Genomic DNA, 24,571 nt, shown 5'->3' on the forward strand with positions numbered 1-24,571 from the left:
AACTCTCCGTCAGTGAAAGGCTTACCGCTTCTTGCTATCAGTTTAGCAACCCGAAACCTGGCCCGAACGGATGCCTGGTTCAGCTGAGCTTGGCGTACAAATGTATTCTGCTGAGATAGTAGTCCACTTTTTAAATAATCGTTTGTCCACTGCAGGTTAAATACCCTGCATTCTGAATAAATTTTTCTCTTACCTAACCTTTTCGCCATTATTCCGTTCTCTCTTTGACAGGGCCGGGCCTAGGATTTTTTTTCTGGAAGCCAAATAGGAAAAAAATTCGATAGCGTCTCTGGTATTGTTCAGAGGGCCGGGCCAAATGTGCTGACGGGCCGTATCCGGCCCGCGGGCCATAGTTTGGTGACCACTGCTCTAGGGGGATCGCTCCGTAACCACACCCTGGGGGATCGCTCCGTAACCACTCTCTAGGGGATCGCTCCATAACCACACTCTAGGGGGATCGCTCCGTAACCATACTCTAGGGGGATCACTCCGTAACCACACTCTAGGGTGATCGCTCCGTAACCACTCTCTAGGGGGATCACTCCGTAACCACACTCTAGGGGGATCTCTCCCTAACCACACCCTAGGGGATCGCTCTGTAACCACAATTTAGGGATCGCTCCGTAACCACACTCTAGGGGTTGCTCCGTAACTACACTCTAGGGGGTTTCTCCGTAACCATACTCTAGGGGGATCGCTCCGTAACCACACTCTAGGGGATCGCTCCGTAACCACACCCTAGGGGATCACTCCCTAACTACACTCTAGGTGGATCGCTCCGTAGCCACACTCTAGGGGATCGCTCTGTAACCACACTCTTGGGGGATCGCTCCGTAACCACACTCTAGGGGGATTGCTCCGTAACCACTCTCTAGGGGGATCGCTCCGTAACCACTCTCTAGGGGGATCGCTCCGTAACCACACTCTAGGGGGATCGCTCCGTAACCACACCCTGGGGGATCGCTCCGTAACCACTCTCTAGGGGATCGCTCCATAACCACACTCTAGGGGGATCGCTCCATAACCACACTCTAGGGGGATCGCTCCGTAACCACACTCTAGGGGGATCGCTCCGTAACCACTCTCTAGGGGATCGCTCCGTAACCACTCTCTAGGGGATCACTCCGTAACCACTCTCTAGGGGGATCGCTCCGTAACCACACCCTGGGAGATCGCTCCGTAACCACACTAGGGGATCACTCCCTAACCACACCCTGGGGAATCGCTCCGTAACCACACCCTGGGAGATTGCTCCGTAACCACACCCTGGGAGATCGCTCCTTAACCACACCCAGGGAGATCGCTCCGTAACCACACCCTGGGGGATCGCTCCGTAACCACACTAGGGGATCACTCCCTAACCACACCCTGGGGGATCGCTCCGTAACCACACCCTGGGAGATCGCTCCGTAACCACACCCTGGGAGATCGCTCCGTAACCACTCTCTAGTGGATCACTCCCTAACCACACTCTAGGGGGATCGCTCCGTAACCACACCCTGGGAGATCGCTCCGTAACCACACCCTGGGAGATCGCTCCGTAACCACACTCTAGGGGATCGCTCCGTAACCACACTCTAGGGGGATCTCTCCGTAACCACTCTCTAGGGGGATCGCTCCGTAACCACTCTCTAGGGGATCGCTCCGTAACCACTCTCTAGGGGGATCGCTCCGTAACCACTCTCTAGGGGATCGCTCCGTAACCACTCTCTTGGGGGATCGCTCCGTAACCACTCTCTAGGGGGATCGCTCCGTAACCACTCTCTAGGGGGATCGCTCCGTAACCACACTCTAGGGGGATCGCTCCGTAACCACACTCTAGGGGGATCGCTCCGTAACCACACCCTGGGGGATCGCTCCGTAACCACACCCTGGGGGATCGCTCCGTAACCACACTCTAGGGGGATCGCTCCGTAACCACTCTCTAGGGGGATCGCTCCGTAACCACACCATGGGGGATCGCTCCATAACCACACCCTGGGGGATCGCTCCGTAACCACACCCTGGGGGATCGCTCCGTAACCACACTCTAGGGGGATCGCTCCGTAACCACACCCTGGGAGATCGCTCCGTAACCACTCTCTAGTGGATCGCTCCCTAACCACACTCTAGGGGGATCGCTCCGTAACCACACCCTGGGAGATCGCTCCGTAACCACACTCTAGGGGGATCGCTCCGTAACCACTCTCTAGGGGGATCGCTCCGTAACCACTCTCTAGGGGGATCGCTCCGTAACCACACTCTAGGGGGATCGCTCCGTAACCACACCCTGGGGGATCGCTCCGTAACCACTCTCTAGGGGATCGCTCCATAACCACACTCTAGGGGGATCGCTCCGTAACCATACTCTAGGGGGATCACTCCGTAACCACACTCTAGGGTGATCGCTCCGTAACCACTCTCTAGGGGGATCACTCCGTAACCACACTCTAGGGGGATCTCTCCCTAACCACACCCTAGGGGGATCGCTCTGTAACCACAATTTAGGGGATCGCTCCGTAACCACACTCTAGGGGGTTGCTCCGTAACTACACTCTAGGGGGTTTCTCCGTCACCATACTCTAGGGGGATCGCTCCGTAACCACACTCTAGGGGATCGCTCCGTAACCACACCCTAGGGGATCACTCCCTAACCACACTCTAGGGGATCGCTCCCTAACTACACTCTAGGTGGATCGCTCCGTAGCCACACTCTAGGGGATCGCTCTGTAACCACACTCTTGGGGGATCGCTCCGTAACCACACTCTAGGGGGATCGCTCCGTAACCACTCTCTAGGGGGATCGCTCCGTAACCACTCTCTAGGGGGATCGCTCCGTAACCACACTCTAGGGGGATCGCTCCGTAACCACACCCTGGGGGATCGCTCCGTAACCACTCTCTAGGGATCGCTCCATAACCACACTCTAGGGGGATCGCTCCATAACCACACTCTAGGGGATCGCTCCGTAACCACACTCTAGGGGGATCGCTCCGTAACCACTCTCTAGGGGGATCGCTCCGTAACCACTCTCTAGGGGGATCACTCCGTAACCACTCTCTAGGGGGATCGCTCCGTAACCACACCCTGGGAGATCGCTCCGTAACCACACTAGGGGATCACTCCCTAACCACACCCTGGGGAATCGCTCCGTAACCACACCCTGGGAGATTGCTCCGTAACCACACCCTGGGAGATCGCTCCTTAACCACACCCAGGGAGATCGCTCCGTAACCACACCCTGGGGGATCGCTCCGTAACCACTCTCTAGGGGATCGCTCCATAACCACACTCTAGGGGGATCGCTCCGTAACCATACTCTAGGGGGATCACTCCGTAACCACACTCTAGGGTGATCGCTCCGTAACCACTCTCTAGGGGGATCACTCCGTAACCACACTCTAGGGGGATCTCTCCCTAACCACACCCTAGGGGGATCGCTCTGTAACCACAATTTAGGGGATCGCTCCGTAACCACACTCTAGGGGGTTGCTCCGTAACTACACTCTAGGGGGTTTCTCCGTAACCATACTCTAGGGGGATCGCTCCGTAACCACACTCTAGGGGATCGCTCCGTAACCACACCCTAGGGGATCACTCCCTAACCACACTCTAGGGGATCGCTCCCTAACTACACTCTAGGTGGATCGCTCCGTAGCCACACTCTAGGGGATCGCTCTGTAACCACACTCTTGGGGGATCGCTCCGTAACCACACTCAAGGGGGATCGCTCCGTAACCACTCTCTAGGGGGATCGCTCCGTAACCACTCTCTAGGGGGATCGCTCCGTAACCACACTCTAGGGGGATCGCTCCGTAACCACACCCTGGGGGATCGCTCCGTAACCACTCTCTAGGGGATCGCTCCATAACCACACTCTAGGGGGATCGCTCCATAACCACACTCTAGGGGGATCGCTCCGTAACCACACTCTAGGGGGATCGCTCCGTAACCACTCTCTAGGGGGATCGCTCCGTAACCACTCTCTAGGGGGATCACTCCGTAACCACTCTCTAGGGGGATCGCTCCGTAACCACACCCTGGGAGATCGCTCCGTAACCACACTAGGGGATCACTCCCTAACCACACCCTGGGGAATCGCTCCGTAACCACACCCTGGGAGATTGCTCCGTAACCACACCCTGGGAGATCGCTCCTTAACCACACCCAGGGAGATCGCTCCGTAACCACACCCTGGGGGATCGCTCCGTAACCACACTAGGGGATCACTCCCTAACCACACCCTGGGGGATCGCTCCGTAACCACACCCTGGGAGATCGCTCCGTAACCACACCCTGGGAGATCGCTCCGTAACCACTCTCTAGTGGATCACTCCCTAACCACACTCTAGGGGGATCGCTCCGTAACCACACCCTGGGAGATCGCTCCGTAACCACTCTCTAGTGGATCGCTCCCTAACCACACTCTAGGGGGATCGCTCCGTAACCACACCCTGGGAGATCGCTCCGTAACCACACTCTAGGGGGATCGCTCCGTAACCACTCTCTAGGGGGATCGCTCCGTAACCACTCTCTAGGGGGATCGCTCCGTAACCACACTCTAGGGGGATCGCTCCGTAACCACACCCTGGGGGATCGCTCCGTAACCACTCTCTAGGGGATCGCTCCATAACCACACTCTAGGGGGATCGCTCCGTAACCATACTCTAGGGGGATCACTCCGTAACCACACTCTAGGGTGATCGCTCCGTAACCACTCTCTAGGGGGATCACTCCGTAACCACACTCTAGGGGATCTCTCCCTAACCACACCCTAGGGGGATCGCTCTGTAACCACAATTTAGGGGATCGCTCCGTAACCACACTCTAGGGGTTGCTCCGTAACTACACTCTAGGGGGTTTCTCCGTCACCATACTCTAGGGGGATCGCTCCGTAACCACACTCTAGGGGATCGCTCCGTAACCACACCCTAGGGGATCACTCCCTAACCACACTCTAGGGGATCGCTCCCTAACTACACGCTAGGTGGATCGCTCCGTAGCCACACTCTAGGGGATCGCTCTGTAACCACACTCTTGGGGGATCGCTCCGTAACCACACTCTAGGGGGATCGCTCCGTAACCACTCTCTAGGGGATCGCTCCGTAACCACTCTCTAGGGGGATCGCTCCGTAACCACACTCTAGGGGGATCGCTCCGTAACCACACCCTGGGGGATCGCTCCGTAACCACTCTCTAGGGATCGCTCCATAACCACACTCTAGGGGGATCGCTCCATAACCACACTCTAGGGGGATCGCTCCGTAACCACACTCTAGGGGATCGCTCCGTAACCACTCTCTAGGGGGATCGCTCCGTAACCACTCTCTAGGGGGATCACTCCGTAACCACTCTCTAGGGGATCGCTCCGTAACCACACCCTGGGAGATCGCTCCGTAACCACACTAGGGGATCACTCCCTAACCACACCCTGGGGAATCGCTCCGTAACCACACCCTGGGAGATTGCTCCGTAACCACACCCTGGGAGATCGCTCCTTAACCACACCCAGGGAGATCGCTCCGTAACCACACCCTGGGGGATCGCTCCGTAACCACTCTCTAGGGGATCGCTCCATAACCACACTCTAGGGGGATCGCTCCGTAACCATACTCTAGGGGGATCACTCCGTAACCACACTCTAGGGTGATCGCTCCGTAACCACTCTCTAGGGGGATCACTCCGTAACCACACTCTAGGGGGATCTCTCCCTAACCACACCCTAGGGGGATCGCTCTGTAACCACAATTTAGGGGATCGCTCCGTAACCACACTCTAGGGGGTTGCTCCGTAACTACACTCTAGGGGGTTTCTCCGTAACCATACTCTAGGGGGATCGCTCCGTAACCACACTCTAGGGGATCGCTCCGTAACCACACCCTAGGGGATCACTCCCTAACCACACTCTAGGGGATCGCTCCCTAACTACACTCTAGGTGGATCGCTCCGTAGCCACACTCTAGGGGATCGCTCTGTAACCACACTCTTGGGGGATCGCTCCGTAACCACACTCTAGGGGGATCGCTCCGTAACCACTCTCTAGGGGGATCGCTCCGTAACCACTCTCTAGGGGGATCGCTCCGTAACCACACTCTAGGGGGATCGCTCCGTAACCACACCCTGGGGGATCGCTCCGTAACCACTCTCTAGGGATCGCTCCATAACCACACTCTAGGGGGATCGCTCCATAACCACACTCTAGGGGGATCGCTCCGTAACCACACTCTAGGGGGATCGCTCCGTAACCACTCTCTAGGGGATCGCTCCGTAACCACTCTCTAGGGGATCACTCCGTAACCACTCTCTAGGGGGATCGCTCCGTAACCACACCCTGGGAGATCGCTCCGTAACCACACTAGGGGATCACTCCCTAACCACACCCTGGGGAATCGCTCCGTAACCACACCCTGGGAGATTGCTCCGTAACCACACCCTGGGAGATCGCTCCTTAACCACACCCAGGGAGATCGCTCCGTAACCACACCCTGGGGGATCGCTCCGTAACCACACTAGGGGATCACTCCCTAACCACACCCTGGGGGATCGCTCCGTAACCACACCCTGGGAGATCGCTCCGTAACCACACCCTGGGAGATCGCTCCGTAACCACTCTCTAGTGGATCACTCCCTAACCACACTCTAGGGGGATCGCTCCGTAACCACACCCTGGGAGATCGCTCCGTAACCACACCCTGGGAGATCGCTCCGTAACCACACTCTAGGGGGATCGCTCCGTAACCACACTCTAGGGGGATCACTCCGTAACCACTCTCTAGGGGGATCGCTCCGTAACCACTCTCTAGGGGGATCGCTCCGTAACCACTCTCTAGGGGGATCGCTCCGTAATCACTCTCTAGGGGGATCGCTCCGTAACCACTCTCTTGGGGGATCGCTCCGTAACCACTCTCTAGGGGGATCGCTCCGTAACCACTCTCTAGGGGGATCGCTCCGTAACCACACTCTAGGGGGATCGCTCCGTAACCACACTCTAGGGGATCGCTCCGTAACCACACCCTGGGGGATCGCTCCGTAACCACACCCTGGGGGATCGCTCCGTAACCACACTCTAGGGGGATCGCTCCGTAACCACTCTCTAGGGGATCGCTCCGTAACCACACCATGGGGGATCGCTCCATAACCACACCCTGGGGGATCGCTCCGTAACCACACCCTGGGGGATCGCTCCGTAACCACTCTCTAGGGAGATCGATCCGTTCTTTACTCTCTGTTGCATCTTAGCCGCACTGTCACTGCTCATCCATGCCTCATCCTGGTCTGGCACCTACGAGGAGATCTAGGGGTGGGGGATCCAGGCAGGGGAAGCCTGGAGATCGTGTACCCAGCAGCAGTCCTCGCCCTGGGGTAACTGTGTTGGGCGAGGGGCCAGAGGGCCTGGAGGAGCGTGGTGGGCCAGGAGTAGAGCAGGGCGTGCAGGGAAACCTCATTTTACCGCTGCCCCAGAGCTCCCCCTGGTGGCTCCCTGCAGAATACAATCAGATTTGTGTATTGTTATATCCCTATTTACAGCAGCAGTTTTCACAAAGTAGCCTGGTCCCAGATTTGTTCATGCTCGTACCTATTCCACTGGTGTCCTTGTCAAGCCAGACATGCCATGACTGGTATGACAATGAGTGACAAGGAGAGATGGTATGATAACACAATTAAACTGAATTTCACTCAGGCTAGTCAGAAAACCCGGCCTAAACCCTAAAACAGCAAGCAAAGCAACTTCCTAGAAGGAAGAAACCTACCTGCAGCTCAGGTTAGACAGCAGGCCCAGCCAGCGGAGGAGACTGTCTCTGGGGCTGGAGTGGTGCAGCACAGACAGAAACCATGCTTCCACCTGGGGGAGAGGATGAACGGTTTAGATGGGGTTTGTCACCAGGGGCACTGTATATAATAGAACACAGAGACATGAGAACAGCACAGATCAAATCAAAATCAAATCAAATTTTATTTGTCACATACACATGGTTAGCAGATGTTAAATGCGAGTGTAGCGAAATGCTTGTGCTTCTAGTTCCAACAATGCAGTGATAACCAACAAGTAATCTAACTAACAATTCCAAAACTACTGTCTTATACACAGTGTAAGGGGATAAGGAACATGTACATAAGGATATATGAATGAGTGATGGTACAGAGCAGCATACAGTAGATGGTATCGAGTACAGTATATACATATGAGATGAGTGTGTAGACAAAGTAAACAAAGTGGCATAGTTAAAGTGGCTAGTGATACATGTGTTACATAAGGATGCAGTCGATGATGTAGAGTACAGTATATACATATGCATATGAGATGAATAATGTAGGGTAAGTAACATTATATAAGGTAGCTGATGGCTGGTAGAATAAGTACTATAACAAGAATGAAAAGAAGAAACTGCACAACCAAAAGGTGGCTACACAAAAGAGAAGTGGGAGGGAGGTGACCCTGATCCGCCTGCAGTACTCAGACCACAAATCAGTGTATGTGACGGGGGTGGGGGTGGGGGGGCCACTTTGAGAGTTCTGTGAAGAGGGTTAGGCCTTGGATTGCCCTGTGATTGTGTGTGACTGTGTGTGAGGGACAGGGGGGGAGCTTCTTTGAATGGCTCTATAATGAGGGTCATGCCCAGGTCTATAGCCTGTGATTGACATACATTTGCTGTCCATTGTCTGGCTGAGAGACCTGTAAGGAGCTGCTAATACTCACTCACCTTGCTATGACACACACACTCACTCTGCTACGTCTCACGCACTCACATTGCTGCGACTCATTCACCCTGCTATGACTCCCTAACTCACCCTGCTATGACTCACTCACCATGCTTTGACTCAATCACTCACCATGCTTTGACTCAATCACTCACCATGATATGACTCACTCTTCCCTGCTATGACTTACTCACCCTGCTACAACTCACTCACCCTGCTACGACTCACTCACCCTGCCATGACTCACTCACCCTGCTATGACTCACTCACCCTGCTACAACTCACTCACCCTTCTATGACGCCCTCACTCACCCTGCTACAAATCACTCATCCTGCTACGACTCACTCACCCTGCCATGACTCACTCACCCTGCTATGACTCACTCACCCTGCTACAACTCACTCACCCTTCTATGACTCACTCACTCACCCTGCTACGACACACTCATTCTGCTACGACTCACACACCCTGCTACGACTCGCTTATTCACATTGCTACGACTCACTCACTTACCCTGCTATGACTTTCTCACCTTGCTAAAACTTACTCACTCTGCTACGACTCGCTCATTCACATTGCTACAACTCACTCACCTTGCTATGACTCACTCACCCACACTGCTACAACTCACTCACCCTGCTACGACTCGCTCATTCACATTGCTACGACTCACTCACCCTGCTATGACTCACTCACTCACCCTGCTACACCTCACTCACCCTGCTTCAACTCACTCACCCTGATACGACTCACTCACCTTGCTATGACTCACTCACTCACCCTGATACGACTCACTCACCCTGCTACGACTCACTCACCTTGCTATGACTCACTCACTCACCCTGATACGACTCACTCACCCTGCTATGACTCACTCACCCTGCTACGACTCACTCATTCTGCTATGACTCACTCATTCTGCTACGACTCACTCATTCTGCTACGACTCACTCATTCTGCTATGACTCACTCACCCTGCTACGACTCACTCATTCTGCTACGACTCACTCATTCTGCTACGACTCACTCATTCTGCTATGACTCACTCATTCTGCTACGACTCACTCATTCTGCTACGACTCACTCATTCTGCTATGACTCACTCATTCTGCTACGACTCACTCATTCTGCTACGACTCACTCATTCTGCTATGACTCACTCACCCTGCTACGACTCACTCATTCTGCTACGACTCACTCATTCTGCTATGACTCACTCACCCTGCTACGACTCACTCATTCTGCTATGACTCACTCACCCTGCTATGACTCACTCACCCTGCTACGACTCACTCATTCTGCTATGACTCACTCACCCTGCTACGACTCACTCATTCTGCTATGACTCACTCACCCTGCTACGACTCACTCATTCTGCTATGACTCACTCACCCTGCTACGACTCACTCATTCTGCTATGACTCACTCACCCTGCTACGACTCACTCATTCTGCTATGACTCACTCACCCTGCTACCACTCGCTCATTCACATTGCTACGACTCACTCACCTTGCTATGACTCACTCACCCTGCTACGACTCACTCACCCTGCTACGACTCACTCACCCTGCTACAACTCACTCACCCTGCTGTCTCACTCACGCTGCTACGACTCGCTCATTCACATTGCTTACGACTCAGTCACCCTGCAATTGAGGAGAAACTCCAGCAGATCTCTGTTCTTAGCTTGATGAGGAGCCGTGTCGCAAGCAGCTAAATGGAAAAAGAATGGATCAACTGACAGAGAGACAGGAGACTGACAGAGAGACAGGAGACTGACAGAGAGACAGGAGACAAACACAGAGAGACAGACAGACGGAGACAGGCGACTGGCACAGAGACAGGGAGACTGACAGACGGAGACAGACAGAGACAGGGAGACAGACAGACAGACAGACAGACAGACAGACAGACAGACAGACAGACAGACAGACAGACAGACAGACAGACAGACAGACAGACAGACAGACAGACAGACAGACAGACAGACAGACAGACAGACAGACAGACAGACAGACAGACAGACAGACAGAGAGAGACAGGAGACTGGCAGAGAGACAGGGAGACTGAAGGAGAGACTGACATACAGACAGAGACAGGAGACTGACAGATGGAGACAGGAGACTGACAGAGAGACAGAGTTGACAGAGACAGAAGACTGACAGAACCCCACCACTTGGCAGGATCCCATGTGGTGTTTGTGGAGCATGTTGCAGTCTCTGGACGAGGTCATGTTGGGTCTCTCTGTGAGAGGAGAGCGGGAGTCTGAGTCTAACTGCTCCTCTACACTCTCACTGTTGGAGAACAGGGTCAGGAGCAGAGGGCTGTTCTGTATGCCTGCCTGGAACACAGTAAACGCAACACATCCACTATAACAGACCTGACACATGACAGCACCATAGGGCTCTGGTTATTGTTATGAAGAGAACATATTGTATCCTGCAGATCTTATTTTCACCCTACACCTCAAATAATGTCTTTTTCTGTATAAAGGCCATCCATGTAGTTATTGTTATGCCACACAAAAACACAGGCCCAATAAAGTCATGGTATATTAAAGGTCTTTCTGACCATTGTTTCATCTTGGCCAACTCTACATTTCTAAACACATTGAAGTGCATGTGGCGGCAGCGTAGCCTAGTGGTTAGAGCGTTGGACTAGTAACTGGAAGGTTGCGAGTTCAAACCCCCGAGCTGACAAGGTACAAATCTGTCGTTCTGCCCCTGAACAGGTAGTTAACCCAGGCCGTCATTGAAAATAAGAATATGTTCTTAACTGACTTGCCTGGTTAAATAAAGGTAAAAAAATAAAAATAAAATGGTAACACTTGGGTTCTTCTAACAACGGGTTGAGTATCCAGGAGAGATTCAGAGATGGTCTTTAATCGTTGAGGCCTTAAACAAGAACTCTGCAGAACACAAATAAAAACAGGTTGCAAAGAAATATCAATAGTAAAATGTCAAATATTAGTATCTTGATAAATTTAAAATATATATATTTTTTGACTTAAAATGAAATCCCATTGTGCCGTCGTTGGTGGTATGATATAAAGACAACCTGGTACGTCTTCATTCAAAGAGGAGGAAACAACCTGATTTGATTAAGGAATTTGACCTAAATGCGGTTCATTGAAAGAAACGGCTGCTTTTAATTTTTAAAATTTTGATTTAACCTTTATTTTAACTAGGCAAGTCAGTTAAGAACAAATTCTTATTTTCAATGACGGCCTAGGAACAGTGGGTTAACTGCCTGTTCAGGGGCAGAACGACAGATTTGTACCTTGTCAGCTCGGGGATTTGAACCTTCCGGTTACTAGTCCAACGCTCTAATCACTAGGCTACCCTGCCGCTTACACGGGGCTCCATCAGAATACTCATCTCCCCTAGTATTTCTGCTTCATCAGACGGACCAGACAGTCACGTTTCTTTATCAGTCTCCTCAACCCGTCCTGCTCCGAGTTGAGGAGCACGAAGATCCTTTCAAAATAGTAAACAACCCCAGTTTAGACCTACTGCTGGTGACCGTACAACTCACTCTCATATTTCTTTACCGTAGTAACATTAAACGAACAAGAAGAAAGGAAAAGTGACCCTGTCTTGCCCCTATGAAGCTGCTGGGAGAGGTTACGTTGGAGATGACTGCGGATGGACAGACACTTCCCACTCCCAGTAGAATATGAGTGGTGCCAAAAAGGACAGTCTAAATGACTTGGCATCTTGTCTCTCAGTATCTGAATCACAGATCGAAAGCTCGTTCTTTTGTTCTCCGAAGCAATGTTGTTTTTGTTGTGCTTGATGACCCTTCTAAATGTACACATTGGTTCCGGAACACCACAACATAGTTCTGTTGTTGTTGTGCTTGATGACCCTTCTAAATGTACACATTGGTTCCGGAACACCACAACATAGTTCTGTTGTTGTTGTGCTTGATGACCCTTCTAAATGTACACATTGGTTCCGGAACACCACAACATAGTTCTGTTGTTGTTGTGCTTGATGACCCTTCTAAATGTACACATGAGTTCCGGAACACCACAACATAGTTCTGTTGTTGTTGTGCTTGATGACCCTTCTAAATGTACACATTGGTTCCGAACACCACAACATAGTTCTGTTGTTGTTGTGCTTGATGACCCTTCTAAATGTACACATTGGTTCCGGAACACCACAACATAGTTCTGTTGTTGTTGTGCTTGATGACCCTTCTAAATGTACACATTGGTTCCGGAACACCACAACATAGTTCTGTTGTTGTTGTGCTTGATGACCCTTCTAAATGTACACATTGGTTCCGGAACACCACAACATAGTTCTGTTGTTGTTGTGCTTGATGACCCTTCTAAATGTACACATTGGTTCCGGAACACCACAACATAGTTCTGTTGTTGTTGTGCTTGATGACCCATCTAAATTTTACACATTGGTTCCGGAACACCACAATATAGTTCTATTGTTGTTGTGCTTGATGACCCTTTTAAATGTACACATTGGTTCCGGAACACCACAATATAGTTCTATTGTTGTTGTGCTTGATGACCCTTTTAAATGTACACATTGGTTCCGGAACACCACAATATAGTTCTATTGTTGTTGTGCTTGATGACCCTTTTAAATGTACACATTGGTTCCGGAACACCACAATATAGTTCTGTTGTTGTTGTGCTTGATGACCCTTCTAAATGTACACATGAGTTCCGGAACACCACAACATAGTTCTGTTGTTGTTGTGCTTGATGACCCTTCTAAATGTACACATTGGTTCCGGAACACCACAACATAGTTCTGTTGTTGTTGTGCTTGATGACCCTTCTAAATGTACACATGAGTTCCGGAACACCACAACATAGTTCTGTTGTTGTTGTGCTTGATGACCCTTCTAAATGTACACATTGGTTCCGGAACACCACAACATAGTTCTGTTGTTGTTGTGCTTGATGACCCTTCTAAATGTACACATGAGTTCCGGAACACCACAACATAGTTCTGTTGTTGTTGTGCTTGATGACCCTTCTAAATGTACACATTGGTTCCGGAACACCACAACATAGTTCTGTTGTTGTTGTGCTTGATGACCCATCTAAATTTTACACATTGGTTCCGGAACACCACAATATAGTTCTATTGTTGTTGTGCTTGATGACCCTTTTAAATGTACACATTGGTTCCGAAAACCACAATATAGTTCTGTTGTTGTTGTGCTTGATGACCCTTCTAAATGTACACATTGGTTCCGAACACCACAATATAGTTCTGTTGTTGTTGTGCTTGATGACCCTTCTAAATGTACACATTGGTTCCGGAATATAGTTCTGTTTTTGGAACCCAGCGTCTGGAATGCAAGTCAAAGATGATTTGCAGGTGATTTGCATTTGGGTAAGTGTGTAGATGTGTCTGTCTGGGCCACAGAAATAGAATAACTGTTGTTGTGATTTTATTTATATGGTCTGGACATCTATGTCGGTGTGAAAGATGTGTGTAGCCTGCCTATACATGTTCCTACTTGAACACATGCCTCAGGTCATTTCATCAATAAGTCTTCATGATTGTCGCTGTCTCTGGAATGGTCGGATTCTAATCTGGTCCTAGATCTGTTTTGAGTTTGATTCTAATGTAGTCCCAGATGATTAAAACTGAGTTTGACAGGCCAATCAGTTCTGGGACCAGGCTAACTTTGACTCACCCTTTGTGTTTTATTTTATTTTATTCATTTTAATTAGGCTGCTTCTAAAATATATCTTTAGCAATTAATAAGCAATCAGATAATTAAAATGATTGAATAAAGACTAATTTCACAAGTGATGCATTTCTGGCTTTGTTAAGTCATCAGGGCATCCGTTTCAGATCTAGGTGTATAACACCAAATAAAAGTTTAAAGATCAAACATTTACGGACAGACTAAAATCATGTGGCATTAAACTTTCTCTCTGGCATCGATCTTTTATAAACGGACAGATTTCCTGGCTTGGGAAATCACTACATCATATTTTAAACTAGGTTATCTCCATCCCACCTGGAACCCTATATAGTGCACTACTACCAATGGGTCCTGGTCCAAAAGTAGTGTACTATAAAGGTAATAGAGTGAAATTTGGGATGCATTCTGGGTAATCCAATAGGAGGGCAGAACCATTAGGAAAAAATGCCCTGTGGCACAGTGGCCGTACAGTTAGAGGCCAACTTTCATCAGGCAGAGCTGTGCTTATTCCTGTGTGTGTAATTAAAGACACTGCGGGTGCAATGGGAGAGACTGTAATGTAATGCAGTTCCAGACGACACCCACTCTTCTTTCTCCAACGTGATTAAGAAAACAATGACATCACGGATCTTCCCAATCTCATCTAAGGGTTGTTGTGTTTTACGTTGCACGATAGCAGTAACCTATAGCTCACTAAAGATGAGTTTGCTGAGAAGAACAGAACTGTATATGTGGACAATAGGAACACACGATGTGATAGGACATGGAGAGAGAGAGGAGAGAGACATGACATGGAGTCCAGCAGCCACACATCTAACCCTAGTTCTAGGGTTCTAGAACTAAAAGAATGGAACCCAGGCACAGCCCATTACTCCCTAGGGAGGGAACCTGCATCACCATCTCTTGGACTGTGTCACAAATGGCACAGTCCTAAACAGTGTACAACTTATTTTTATTTTTTTAAATTTTACCCCGTTTTCTCCCCAATTTCGCGGTATCCAATTGTTTAGTAGCTACTATCTTGTCTCATCGCTACAACTCCCGTATGGGCTCTGGAGAGACGAAGGTTGAAAGTCATGTGTCCTCCGAAACACAACCCAACCAAGCCACACTGCTTCTTAACACAGCGCATCCAACCCGGAAGCCAACCGCACCAATGTGCCGGAGGAAACACTGTGCACCTGGCACGGTGTTGGCGCCCGGCCTGCCACAGGAGTCGCTGGTGCGCGATGAGACAAGGATATTCCTACCGGCCAACCACTCCCTAACCTGGACGATGCTAGGCCAATTGTGCGTCGCCCCACGGACCTCCCGGTCGCGGCCGGTTACGACAAAGCCCTGCAGGACAGCGCCTAAACCACTGCAAATCAAATCAAATCAAATCAAATGTATTTATATAGCCCTTCGTACATCAGCTGATATCTCAAAGTGCTGTACAGAAACCCAGCCTAAAACCCCAAACAGCAAACAATGCAGGTGTAAAAGCACGGTGGCTAGGAAAAACTCCCTAGAAAGGCCAAAACCTAGGAAGAAACCTAGAGAGGAACCGGGCTATGTGGGGTGGCCAGTCCTCTTCTGGCTGTGCCGGGTAGAGATTATAACAGAACATGACCAAGATGTTCAAATGTTCATAAATGACCAGCATGGTCAAATAATAATAAGGCAGAACAGTTGAAACTGGAGCAGCAGCACAGTCAGATGGACTGGGGACAGCAAGGAGCCATCATGTCAGGTAGTCCTGGGGCACGGTCCTAGGGCTCAGGTCCTCCGAGAGAGAGAAAGAAAGAGAGAATTAGAGAGAGCATATGTGGGGTGGCCAGTCCTCTTCTGGCTGTGCCAGGTGGAGATTATAACAGAACGTGGCCAAGATGTTCAAATGTTCATAAATGACCAGCATGGTTGAATAATAGTAAGGCAGAACAGTTGAAACTGGAGCAGGAGCATGGCCAGGTGGACTGGGGACAGCAAGGAGTCCTCATGTCAGGTAGTCCTGGGACATGGTCCTAGGGCCCAGGCCAGTTGAAACTGGAGCAGCAGCATGGCCAGGTGGACTGGGGACAGCAAGGAGTCATCATGTCAGGTAGTCCTGGGGCATGGTTCTAGGGCTCAGGTCCTCCGAGAGAGAGAAAGAAAGAGAGAAGGAGAGAATTAGAGAACGCACACTTAGATTTACACAGGACACCGAATAGGACAGGAGAAGTACTCCAGATAAACAAACTGACCCTAGCCCCCCGACACATAAACTACTGCAGCATAAATACTGGAGGCTGAGACAGGAGGGGTCAGGAGACACTGTGGCCCCATCCGAGGACACCCCCGGACAGGGCCAAACAGGAAGGATGCACCACCCGGGAGGCCCCTCAGTGTACTACTTTTGACCAGAGCCCCTTGACAAAAGTAGTGCACTATGTAGGGAATATGTTTCTTTTAGGGATGCAGACATAAAGGATCCTATTGGAATTCAAAGGACCATCTCTATGATCCTGCAGAAACTAATGTTGACATTATAGAGACAGTGATCTGATCAGCATGCACTCCTGTTAGCTTGTAATATGTGTGATCACGTTGATAATTCACCAAGCACACAATACTCCCACAGGTAGGTGGAAAGGTAAGCCTGTTCTTAGACATTCTACCCAAGAACATAATGGAAAATCTACAGCTGAACTTTCAATGAGCTGTCCTCACAGTACATTTCAAAATGTATCTTGAATCAGCACCATGGACACCACCACACAAAGCTTAGTGGACACCACCCTGTAGAGCTTAGTGGACACCACCCTGCAGAGCTTAGTGGACACCACCCTGCAGTTCTTAGTGGACACCACCCTGTAGAGCTTAGTGGACATCACCCTGTAGAGCTTAGTGGACACCACCCTGCAGAGCTTAGTGGACACCACCCTGCAGAGCTTAGTGGACACCCCCCTGCAGAGCTTAGTGGACACCACCCTGCAGAGCTTAGTGGACACCACCCTGCAGAGCTTAGTGGACACCACCCTGTAGAGCTTAGTGGACACCACCCTGTAGAGCTTAGTGGACACCACCCTGTAGAGCTCAGTGGACACCACCCTGCAGAGCTTAGTGGACACCACCCTGTAGAGCTTAGTGGACACCACCCTGTAGAGCTTAGTGGACACCACCCTGTAGAGCTTAGTGGACACCACCCTGTAGAGCTTAGTGGACACCACCCTGTAGAGCTTAGTGGACACCACCCTGCAGAGCTTAGTGGACACCACCCTGTAGTGTTGTCTGTGACTGTGTCCTCTCACTTTCTTTCTGACTGTCTGAGCTGGGGTAAACTTAGAAGGATAGGCACAGCGGTGAATGTAGAGAGACTGGGAAAAGAGACAGCACAGAGAGAGAACCGAGAGAGAACAGAGAGAACAAAAATAGAACAGAGCGAGAACAGAAAGAGAAGAGAGAGGGAGAACAGAGAGAGAACAGAGAGAACAGAGAGAGAACAGAGAGAACAAAAATAGAACAGAGATAGAAGATAGAGAACAGAACAAAGAGAGAAGAGAGAGAACAGAGAGAGAACAGAGAGAACAGAGAGAACAGAGAGATGAGAGAGAGAACAGAGAGAGAACAGAGAGAGAACAGAGATAGAAGATAGAGAACAGAACAAAGAGAGAAGAGAGAGAACAGAGAGAGAACAGAGAGAACAGAAATAGATTAGAAAGAGAACAGAGAGAACAGAGAGAACAGAAATAGATTAGAAAGAGAACAGAGAGAACAGAGAGAACAGAAATAGATTAGAAAGAGAAGAGAGAGAACAGAGAGAACAGAAATAGATTAGAAAGAGAACAGAGAGAACAGAGAGAACAGAAATAGATTAGAAAGAGAACAGAGAGAACAGAGAGAACAGAAATAGATTAGAAAGAGAACAGAGAGAACAGAGAGAACAGAAATAGATTAGAAAGAGAACAGAGAGATTAGAAAGAGAACAGAGAGAACAGAGAGAACAGAAATAGATTAGAAAGAGAACAGAGAGATGAGAGAGAGAACAGAAATAGATCAGAGAGAGAATGGAGAGATGAGAGAACAGAAAGAGAACAGAAAGAGAAGAGAGAGAGAAAACAAATAGATCAGAGAGAGAAGAGAAAGAGAAAACAAAGAGAGAGAGAACAGAGAGAGAACAGAAATAGATCAGAGAGAGAGAAGAGAGAGATGAGAGAACAGAAAGAGAAGAGAGAGATGAGAACAGAGAGAAAACCAAGAGAACACAGAGAGAACAGAGAGAGAACTTACTTACTTACTGACTTTATTGTCCCCATGGGGAAATTTTGTTGCAGTGTCATGTACACATTTCAAGTGGCATTTAAGTACAAAACAAAATTGGTCATTCAAATTTCATAACAGTTACATAACAATTAAAAATGAAAAAAAAGTCTAGCCTGCTGGCCTTACTGAGTCGATAGGAACATTAGCTCGAGCTATTTAGGAGGGATATCACACCTGGCACAAATGATTTGTCTAGTTCTGTTTTTCCTGCTGAGGGGTGCCCTATACCTGCACCCAGAGGGGAGTAATTCAAAGTCTGGGTACAGGGGGTGACTTGTGTCTAAAATGTATTTTGTGAGCCTTGGGGAGGGCCCTGACCTTAAAGATTTCATCCAGGCCTGTCTGTTTGACTCCACGTACCTTGCTTGCTGTGGTGATAATCCTTCTCTGCATATTTCTCTGGCTGGCAGTGGCATTGCCAAATTAACAAACAATACAACAAGTTAAAATACTCTTTATGAAAGATTTGTAAAACAGAGTCAGTCTAGTACAGTCTACATTAAAAGATCCCGGCTTTTTGAGAGGGTACAGCCTCCGTTGGCTCTTTTTGTATTTCAGGTCTGGACATTTACTCCACTGAATCTTATTGTCCAAGAGGACACCCAAGTATTTGTATTCCTGTAGATAACAGAGAGAGAACAGAGAGATAACAGAGAGAGAACAGAGAGATAACAGAAAGAGAGAGAACAGAGAGAGAGAACAGAAAGAGAACAGAGAGGGAACAGAGAGATAACAGAGAGAAAACAGAGAGATAATAGAAAGAGAACAGAGAGGGAACAGAGAGATAACAGAGAGAGAACAGAGAGAGAACAGAAAGAGAACAGAGAGAGAACAGAGAGAGAACAGAAAGAGAGAGAACAGAGAGAGAGAACAGAAAGAGAACAGAGAGGGAACAGAGAGATACCAGAGAGAGAACAGAAAGAGAACAGAGAGGGAACAGAGAGATAACAGAGAGAGAACAGAGAGATAACAGAAAGAGAACAGAGAGGGAACAGAGAGAGGGAACAGAGAGAGAACAGAGAGAGAGAGAACAGAAAGAGAACAGAGAACAAACAGAGAGGGAACAGAGAGAGGGAACAGAGAGAGAATAGAAAGAGAACAGAGAGAGGGAACAGAGAGATAACAGAAAGAGAACAGAGAGAGAACAGAGAGGGAACAGAGAGGGAACAGAGAGAGAACAGAGGGAACAGAGAGAGAACAGAGAGAGAACAGAGAGGGAACAGAAATAGAACAGAGAGAGAACAGAAAGCGAACAGAGAGGGAACAGAGAGATAACAGAGAGAGAACAGAAAGAGAACAGAGAGGGAACAGAGAGATAACAGAGAGAGAACAGAAAGAGAACAGAGAGATAACAGAGAGGGAACAGAGAGAGGGAACAGAGAGAGGGAACAGAGAGAGAACAGAAAGAGAACAGAGAGATAACAGAGAGGGAACAGAGAGAGAACAGAGAGATAACAGAGAGGGAACAGAGAGGGAACAGAGAGAGAACAGAGTGAGAGAACAAAAAGAGAACAGAGAGATAACAGAGAGAGAACAGAGAGATAACAGAGAGGGAACAGAGAGAGAACAGAGAGATAACAGAGAGGGAACAGAGAGGGAACAGAGAGAGAACAGAGTGAGAGAACAAAAAGAGAACAGAGAGATAACAGAGAGAGAACAGAGAGATAATAGAAAGAGAACAGAGAGGGAACAGAGAGATAACAGAGAGAGAACAGAAAGAGAGAGAACAGAGAGAGAACAGAAAGAGAACAGAGAGAGAACAGAGAGAGAACAGAAAGAGAGAGAACAGAAAGAGAACAGAGAGGGAACAGAGAACAAACAAAGAGGGAACAGAGAGAGGGAACAGAGAGAGAATAGAAAGAGAACAGAGAGATAACAGAGAGGGAACAGGGAGAGAACAGAGAGAGAGAACAGAAAGAGAACAGAGAGAGAACAGAGAGGGAACAGAGAGGGAACAGAGAGAGAACAGAGAGGGAACAGAGAGGGAACAGAGAGAGAACAGAGAGATAACAGAGAGGGAACAGAGAGAGAACAGAGAGAGAACAGAGAGAGAACAGAGAGAGAACAGAGAGAGAACAGAGAGGGAACAGAGAGGGAACAGAGAGGGAACAGAGAGGGAACAGAGAGAGAGAACAGAAAGAGAACAGAGAGGGAACAGGGAGAGAACAGAGAGAGAGAACAGAAAGAGAACAGAGAGAGAACAGAGAGGGAACAGAGAGGGAACAGAGAGAGAACAGAGAGGGAACAGAGAGAGAACAGAGAGAGAACAGAGAGGGAACAGAGAGGGAACAGAGAGAGAACAGAGAGGGAACAGAGAGTTAACAGAGAGGGAACAGAGAGGGAACAGAAATAGAACAGAGAGAGAGAACAGAAAGCGAACAGAGAGGGAACAGAGAGAGGGAACAGAGAGAGAACAGAAAGAGAACAGAGAGATAACAGAGAGGGAACAGAGAGGGAACAGAGAGAGAAAAAAGTGAGAGAACAGAAAGAGAACAGAGAGATAACAGAGAGACAAAAGAAAAAGAACAGAGAGGGAACAGCGAGGGAACAGAGAGATAACAGAGAGATAACAGAGAGGGAACAGAGAGAGAACAGAGAGAGAACAGAGAGGGAACAGAGAGGGAACAGAGAGAGAACAGAGAGGGAACAGAGAGATAACAGAGAGAGAACAGAGAGATAACAGAAAGAGAACAGAGAGGGAACAGAGAGATAACAGAGAGAGAACAGAAAGAGAGAGAACAGAGAGAGAACAGAAAGAGAACAGAGAGGGAACAGAGAGATAACAGAGAGAGAACAGAAAGAGAGAGAACAGAGAGAGAACAGAAAGAGAACAGAGAGGGAACAGAGAGATAACAGAGAGAGAACAGAGAGAGAACAGAGAGAGAGAACAGAAAGAGAACCGAGAACAAACAGAGAGGGAACAGAGAGATAACAGAGAGGGAACAGAGAGAGAACAGAGAGAGAGAACAGAGAGAGAGAACAGAGAGAGAACAGAGAGGGAACAGAGAGAGAACAGAGAGGGAACAGAGAGATAACAGAGAGATAACAGAGAGATAACAGAGAGAGAACAGAGAGGGAACAGAGAGCGAACAGAGAGAGAACAGAGAGGGAACAGAGAGAGAACAGAGAGGGAACAGAGAGAGAACAGAGAGGGAACAGAGAGCGAACAGAGAGAGAACAGAGAGATAACAGAGAGATAACAGAGAGATAACAGAGAGATAACAGAGAGATAACAGAGAGAGAACAGAGAGATAACAGAGAGGGAACAGAGAGATAACAGAGAGATAACAGAGAGAGAACAGAGAGAGAACAGAGAGAGAACAGAGAGAGAACAGAGAGAGAACAGAGAGGGAACAGAGAGGGAACAGAGAGTTAACAGAGAGGGAACAGAGAGGGAACAGAGAGGGAACAGAAATAGAACAGAGAGAGAGAACAGAAAGCGAACAGAGAGGGAACAGAGAGAGGGAACAGAGAGAGAACAGAAAGAGAACAGAGAGATAACAGAGAGGGAACAGAGAGGGAACAGAGAGAGAACAAAGTGAGAGAACAGAAAGAGAACAGAGAGATAACAGAGAGGGAACAGAGAGGGAACAGAGAGAGAACAGAGAGAGAGAACAGAAAGAGAACAGAGAGATAACAGAGAGAGAACAGAGAGAGACAACAGAAAGAGAACAGAGAGGGAACAGAGAGAGAACAGAGAGGGAACAGAGAGTTAACAGAGAGAGAACAGAGAGAGAACAGAGAGGGAACAGAGAGGGAACAGAGAGTTAACAGAGAGAGAACAGAGAGAGAACAGAGAGAGGGAACAGAGAGAGAACAGAAAGAGAACAGAAAGAGAACAGAGAGAGAAACAGAGAGATAACAGAGAGGGAACAGAGAGATAACAGAGAGATAACAGAGAGGGAACAGAGAGAGAACAGAAAGGGAACAGAGAGGGAACAGAGAGGGAACAGAGAGTTAACAGAGAGGGAACAGAGAGTTAACAGAGAGGGAACAGAGAGAGGGAACAGAGAGAGAACAGAAAGAGAACAGAAAGAGAACAGAGAGGAAACAGAGAGGGAACAGAGAGAGAACAGAAAGGGAACAGAGAGAGAACAGAGAGAGAACAGAGAGGGAACAGATCACTGGTCACTTTAAGGAAAGGAGGAAATCACTGGTCACTTTAAGGAAAGGAGGAAGTCACTGGCCACTTCAAGGAGGAAATCACTGGTCATTTTAAGGAGGAAATCACTGGCCACTTTAAGGAAAGGAGGAAATCACTGGCCACTTTAAGGAAAGGAGGAAATCACTGGTCACTTTAAGGAAAGGAGGAAATCACTGGCCACTTTAAGGAAAGGAGGAAATCACTGGCCACTTTAAGGAAAGGAGGAAATCACTGGCCACTTTAAGGAAAGGAGGAAATCACTGGTCACTTTAAGGAAAGGAGGAAATCACTGGCCACTTTAAGGAAAGGAGGAAATCATTGGCCACTTTAAGGAAAGGAGGAAATCACTGGCTACTTTAAGGAAAGGAGGAAATCACTGGTCACTTTAAGGAAAGGAGGAAATCACTGGCCACTTTAAGGAGGAAATCACTGGTCACTTTAAGGAGGAAATCACTGGCCACTTTAAGGAAAGGAGGACATCACTGGCCACTTTAAGGAGGAAATCACTGGTCACTTTAAGGAAAGGAGGAAATCACTGGCCACTTTAAGGAGGAAATCACTGGTCACTTTAAGGAAAGGAGGAAATCACTGGTCACTTTAAGGAAAGGAGGAAATCACTGGCCACTTTAAGGAAAGGAGGAAATCACTGGCCACTTTAAGGAAAGGAGGAAATCACTGGCCACTTTAAGGAGGAAATCACTGGTCACTTTAAGGAAAGGAGGAAATCACTGGCCACTTTAAGGAAAGGAGGAAATCACTGGTCACTTTAAGGAAAGGAGGAAATCACTGGTCACTTTAAGGAGGAAATCACTGGCCACTTTAAGGAAAGGAGGAAATCACTGGCCACTTTAAGGAGGAAATCACTGGCCACTTTAAGGAAAGGAGGAAATCACTGGCCACTTTAAGGAGGAAATCACTGGCCACTTTAAGGAAAGGAGGAAATCACTGGCCACTTTAAGGAGGAAATCACTGGCCACTTTAAGGAAAGGAGGAAATCACTGGCCACTTTAAGGAAAGGAGGAAATCACTGGTCACTTTAAGGAAAGGAGGAAATCACTGGCCACTTTAAGGAGGAAATCACTGGCCACTTTAAGGAGGAAATCACTGGTCACTTTAAGGAGGAAATCACTGGTCACTTTAAGGAGGAAATCACTTGCCACTTTAAGGAGGAAATCACTGGTCACTTTAAGGAGGAAATCACTGGTCACTTTAAGGAGGAAATCACTGGTCACTTTAAGGAGGAAATCACTGGTCACTTTAAGGAGGAAATCACTGGCCACTTTAAGGAAAGGAGGAAATCACTGGCCACTTTAAGGAGGAAATCACTGGTCACTTTAAGGAAAGGAGGAAATCACTGGCCACTTTAAGGAAAGGAGGAAATCACTGGTCACTTTAAGGAAAGGAGGAAATCACTGGTCACTTTAAGGAGGAAATCACTGGCCACTTTAAGGAGGAAATCACTGGTCACTTTAAGGAGGAAATCACTGGTCACTTTAAGGAGGAAATCACTGGTCACTTTAAGGAAAGGAGGAAATCACTGGCCACTTTAAGGAAAGGAGGAAGTCACTGGCCACTTTAAGGAAAGGAGGAAATCACTGGTCACTTTAAGGAAAGGAGGAAATCACTGGTCACTTTAAGGAGGAAATCACTGGCCACTTTAAGGAAAGGAGGAAATCACTGGTCACTTTAAGGAAAGGAGGAAATCACTGGTCACTTTAAGGAAAGGAGGAAATCACTGGTCACTTTAAGGAAAGGAGGAAATCACTGGCCA

At 48.7% G+C, this 24,571-nt stretch overlaps 1 protein-coding gene across 1 annotated transcript in view; it reads right to left on the bottom strand.

The window, feature by feature from the left end:
• Positions 1-7,244: 7,244 nt before the first annotated feature.
• LOC124019008 (laminin subunit alpha-5-like) overlaps positions 7,245-24,571 on the bottom strand; it is a 189,856-nt gene continuing 172,529 nt past the window's right edge. The window contains 3 exon segments of the mRNA XM_046334352.1: positions 7,245-7,459; positions 10,845-11,022; positions 17,096-17,710. Of these exon segments, the coding sequence (XP_046190308.1) occupies positions 7,245-7,459; positions 10,845-11,022; positions 17,096-17,710 (1,008 nt within the window).

Source organism: Oncorhynchus gorbuscha, unplaced genomic scaffold (assembly GCF_021184085.1).
Source record: "Oncorhynchus gorbuscha isolate QuinsamMale2020 ecotype Even-year unplaced genomic scaffold, OgorEven_v1.0 Un_scaffold_6:::fragment_8:::debris, whole genome shotgun sequence".
Lineage (NCBI taxonomy): Eukaryota > Metazoa > Chordata > Actinopteri > Salmoniformes > Salmonidae > Oncorhynchus > Oncorhynchus gorbuscha.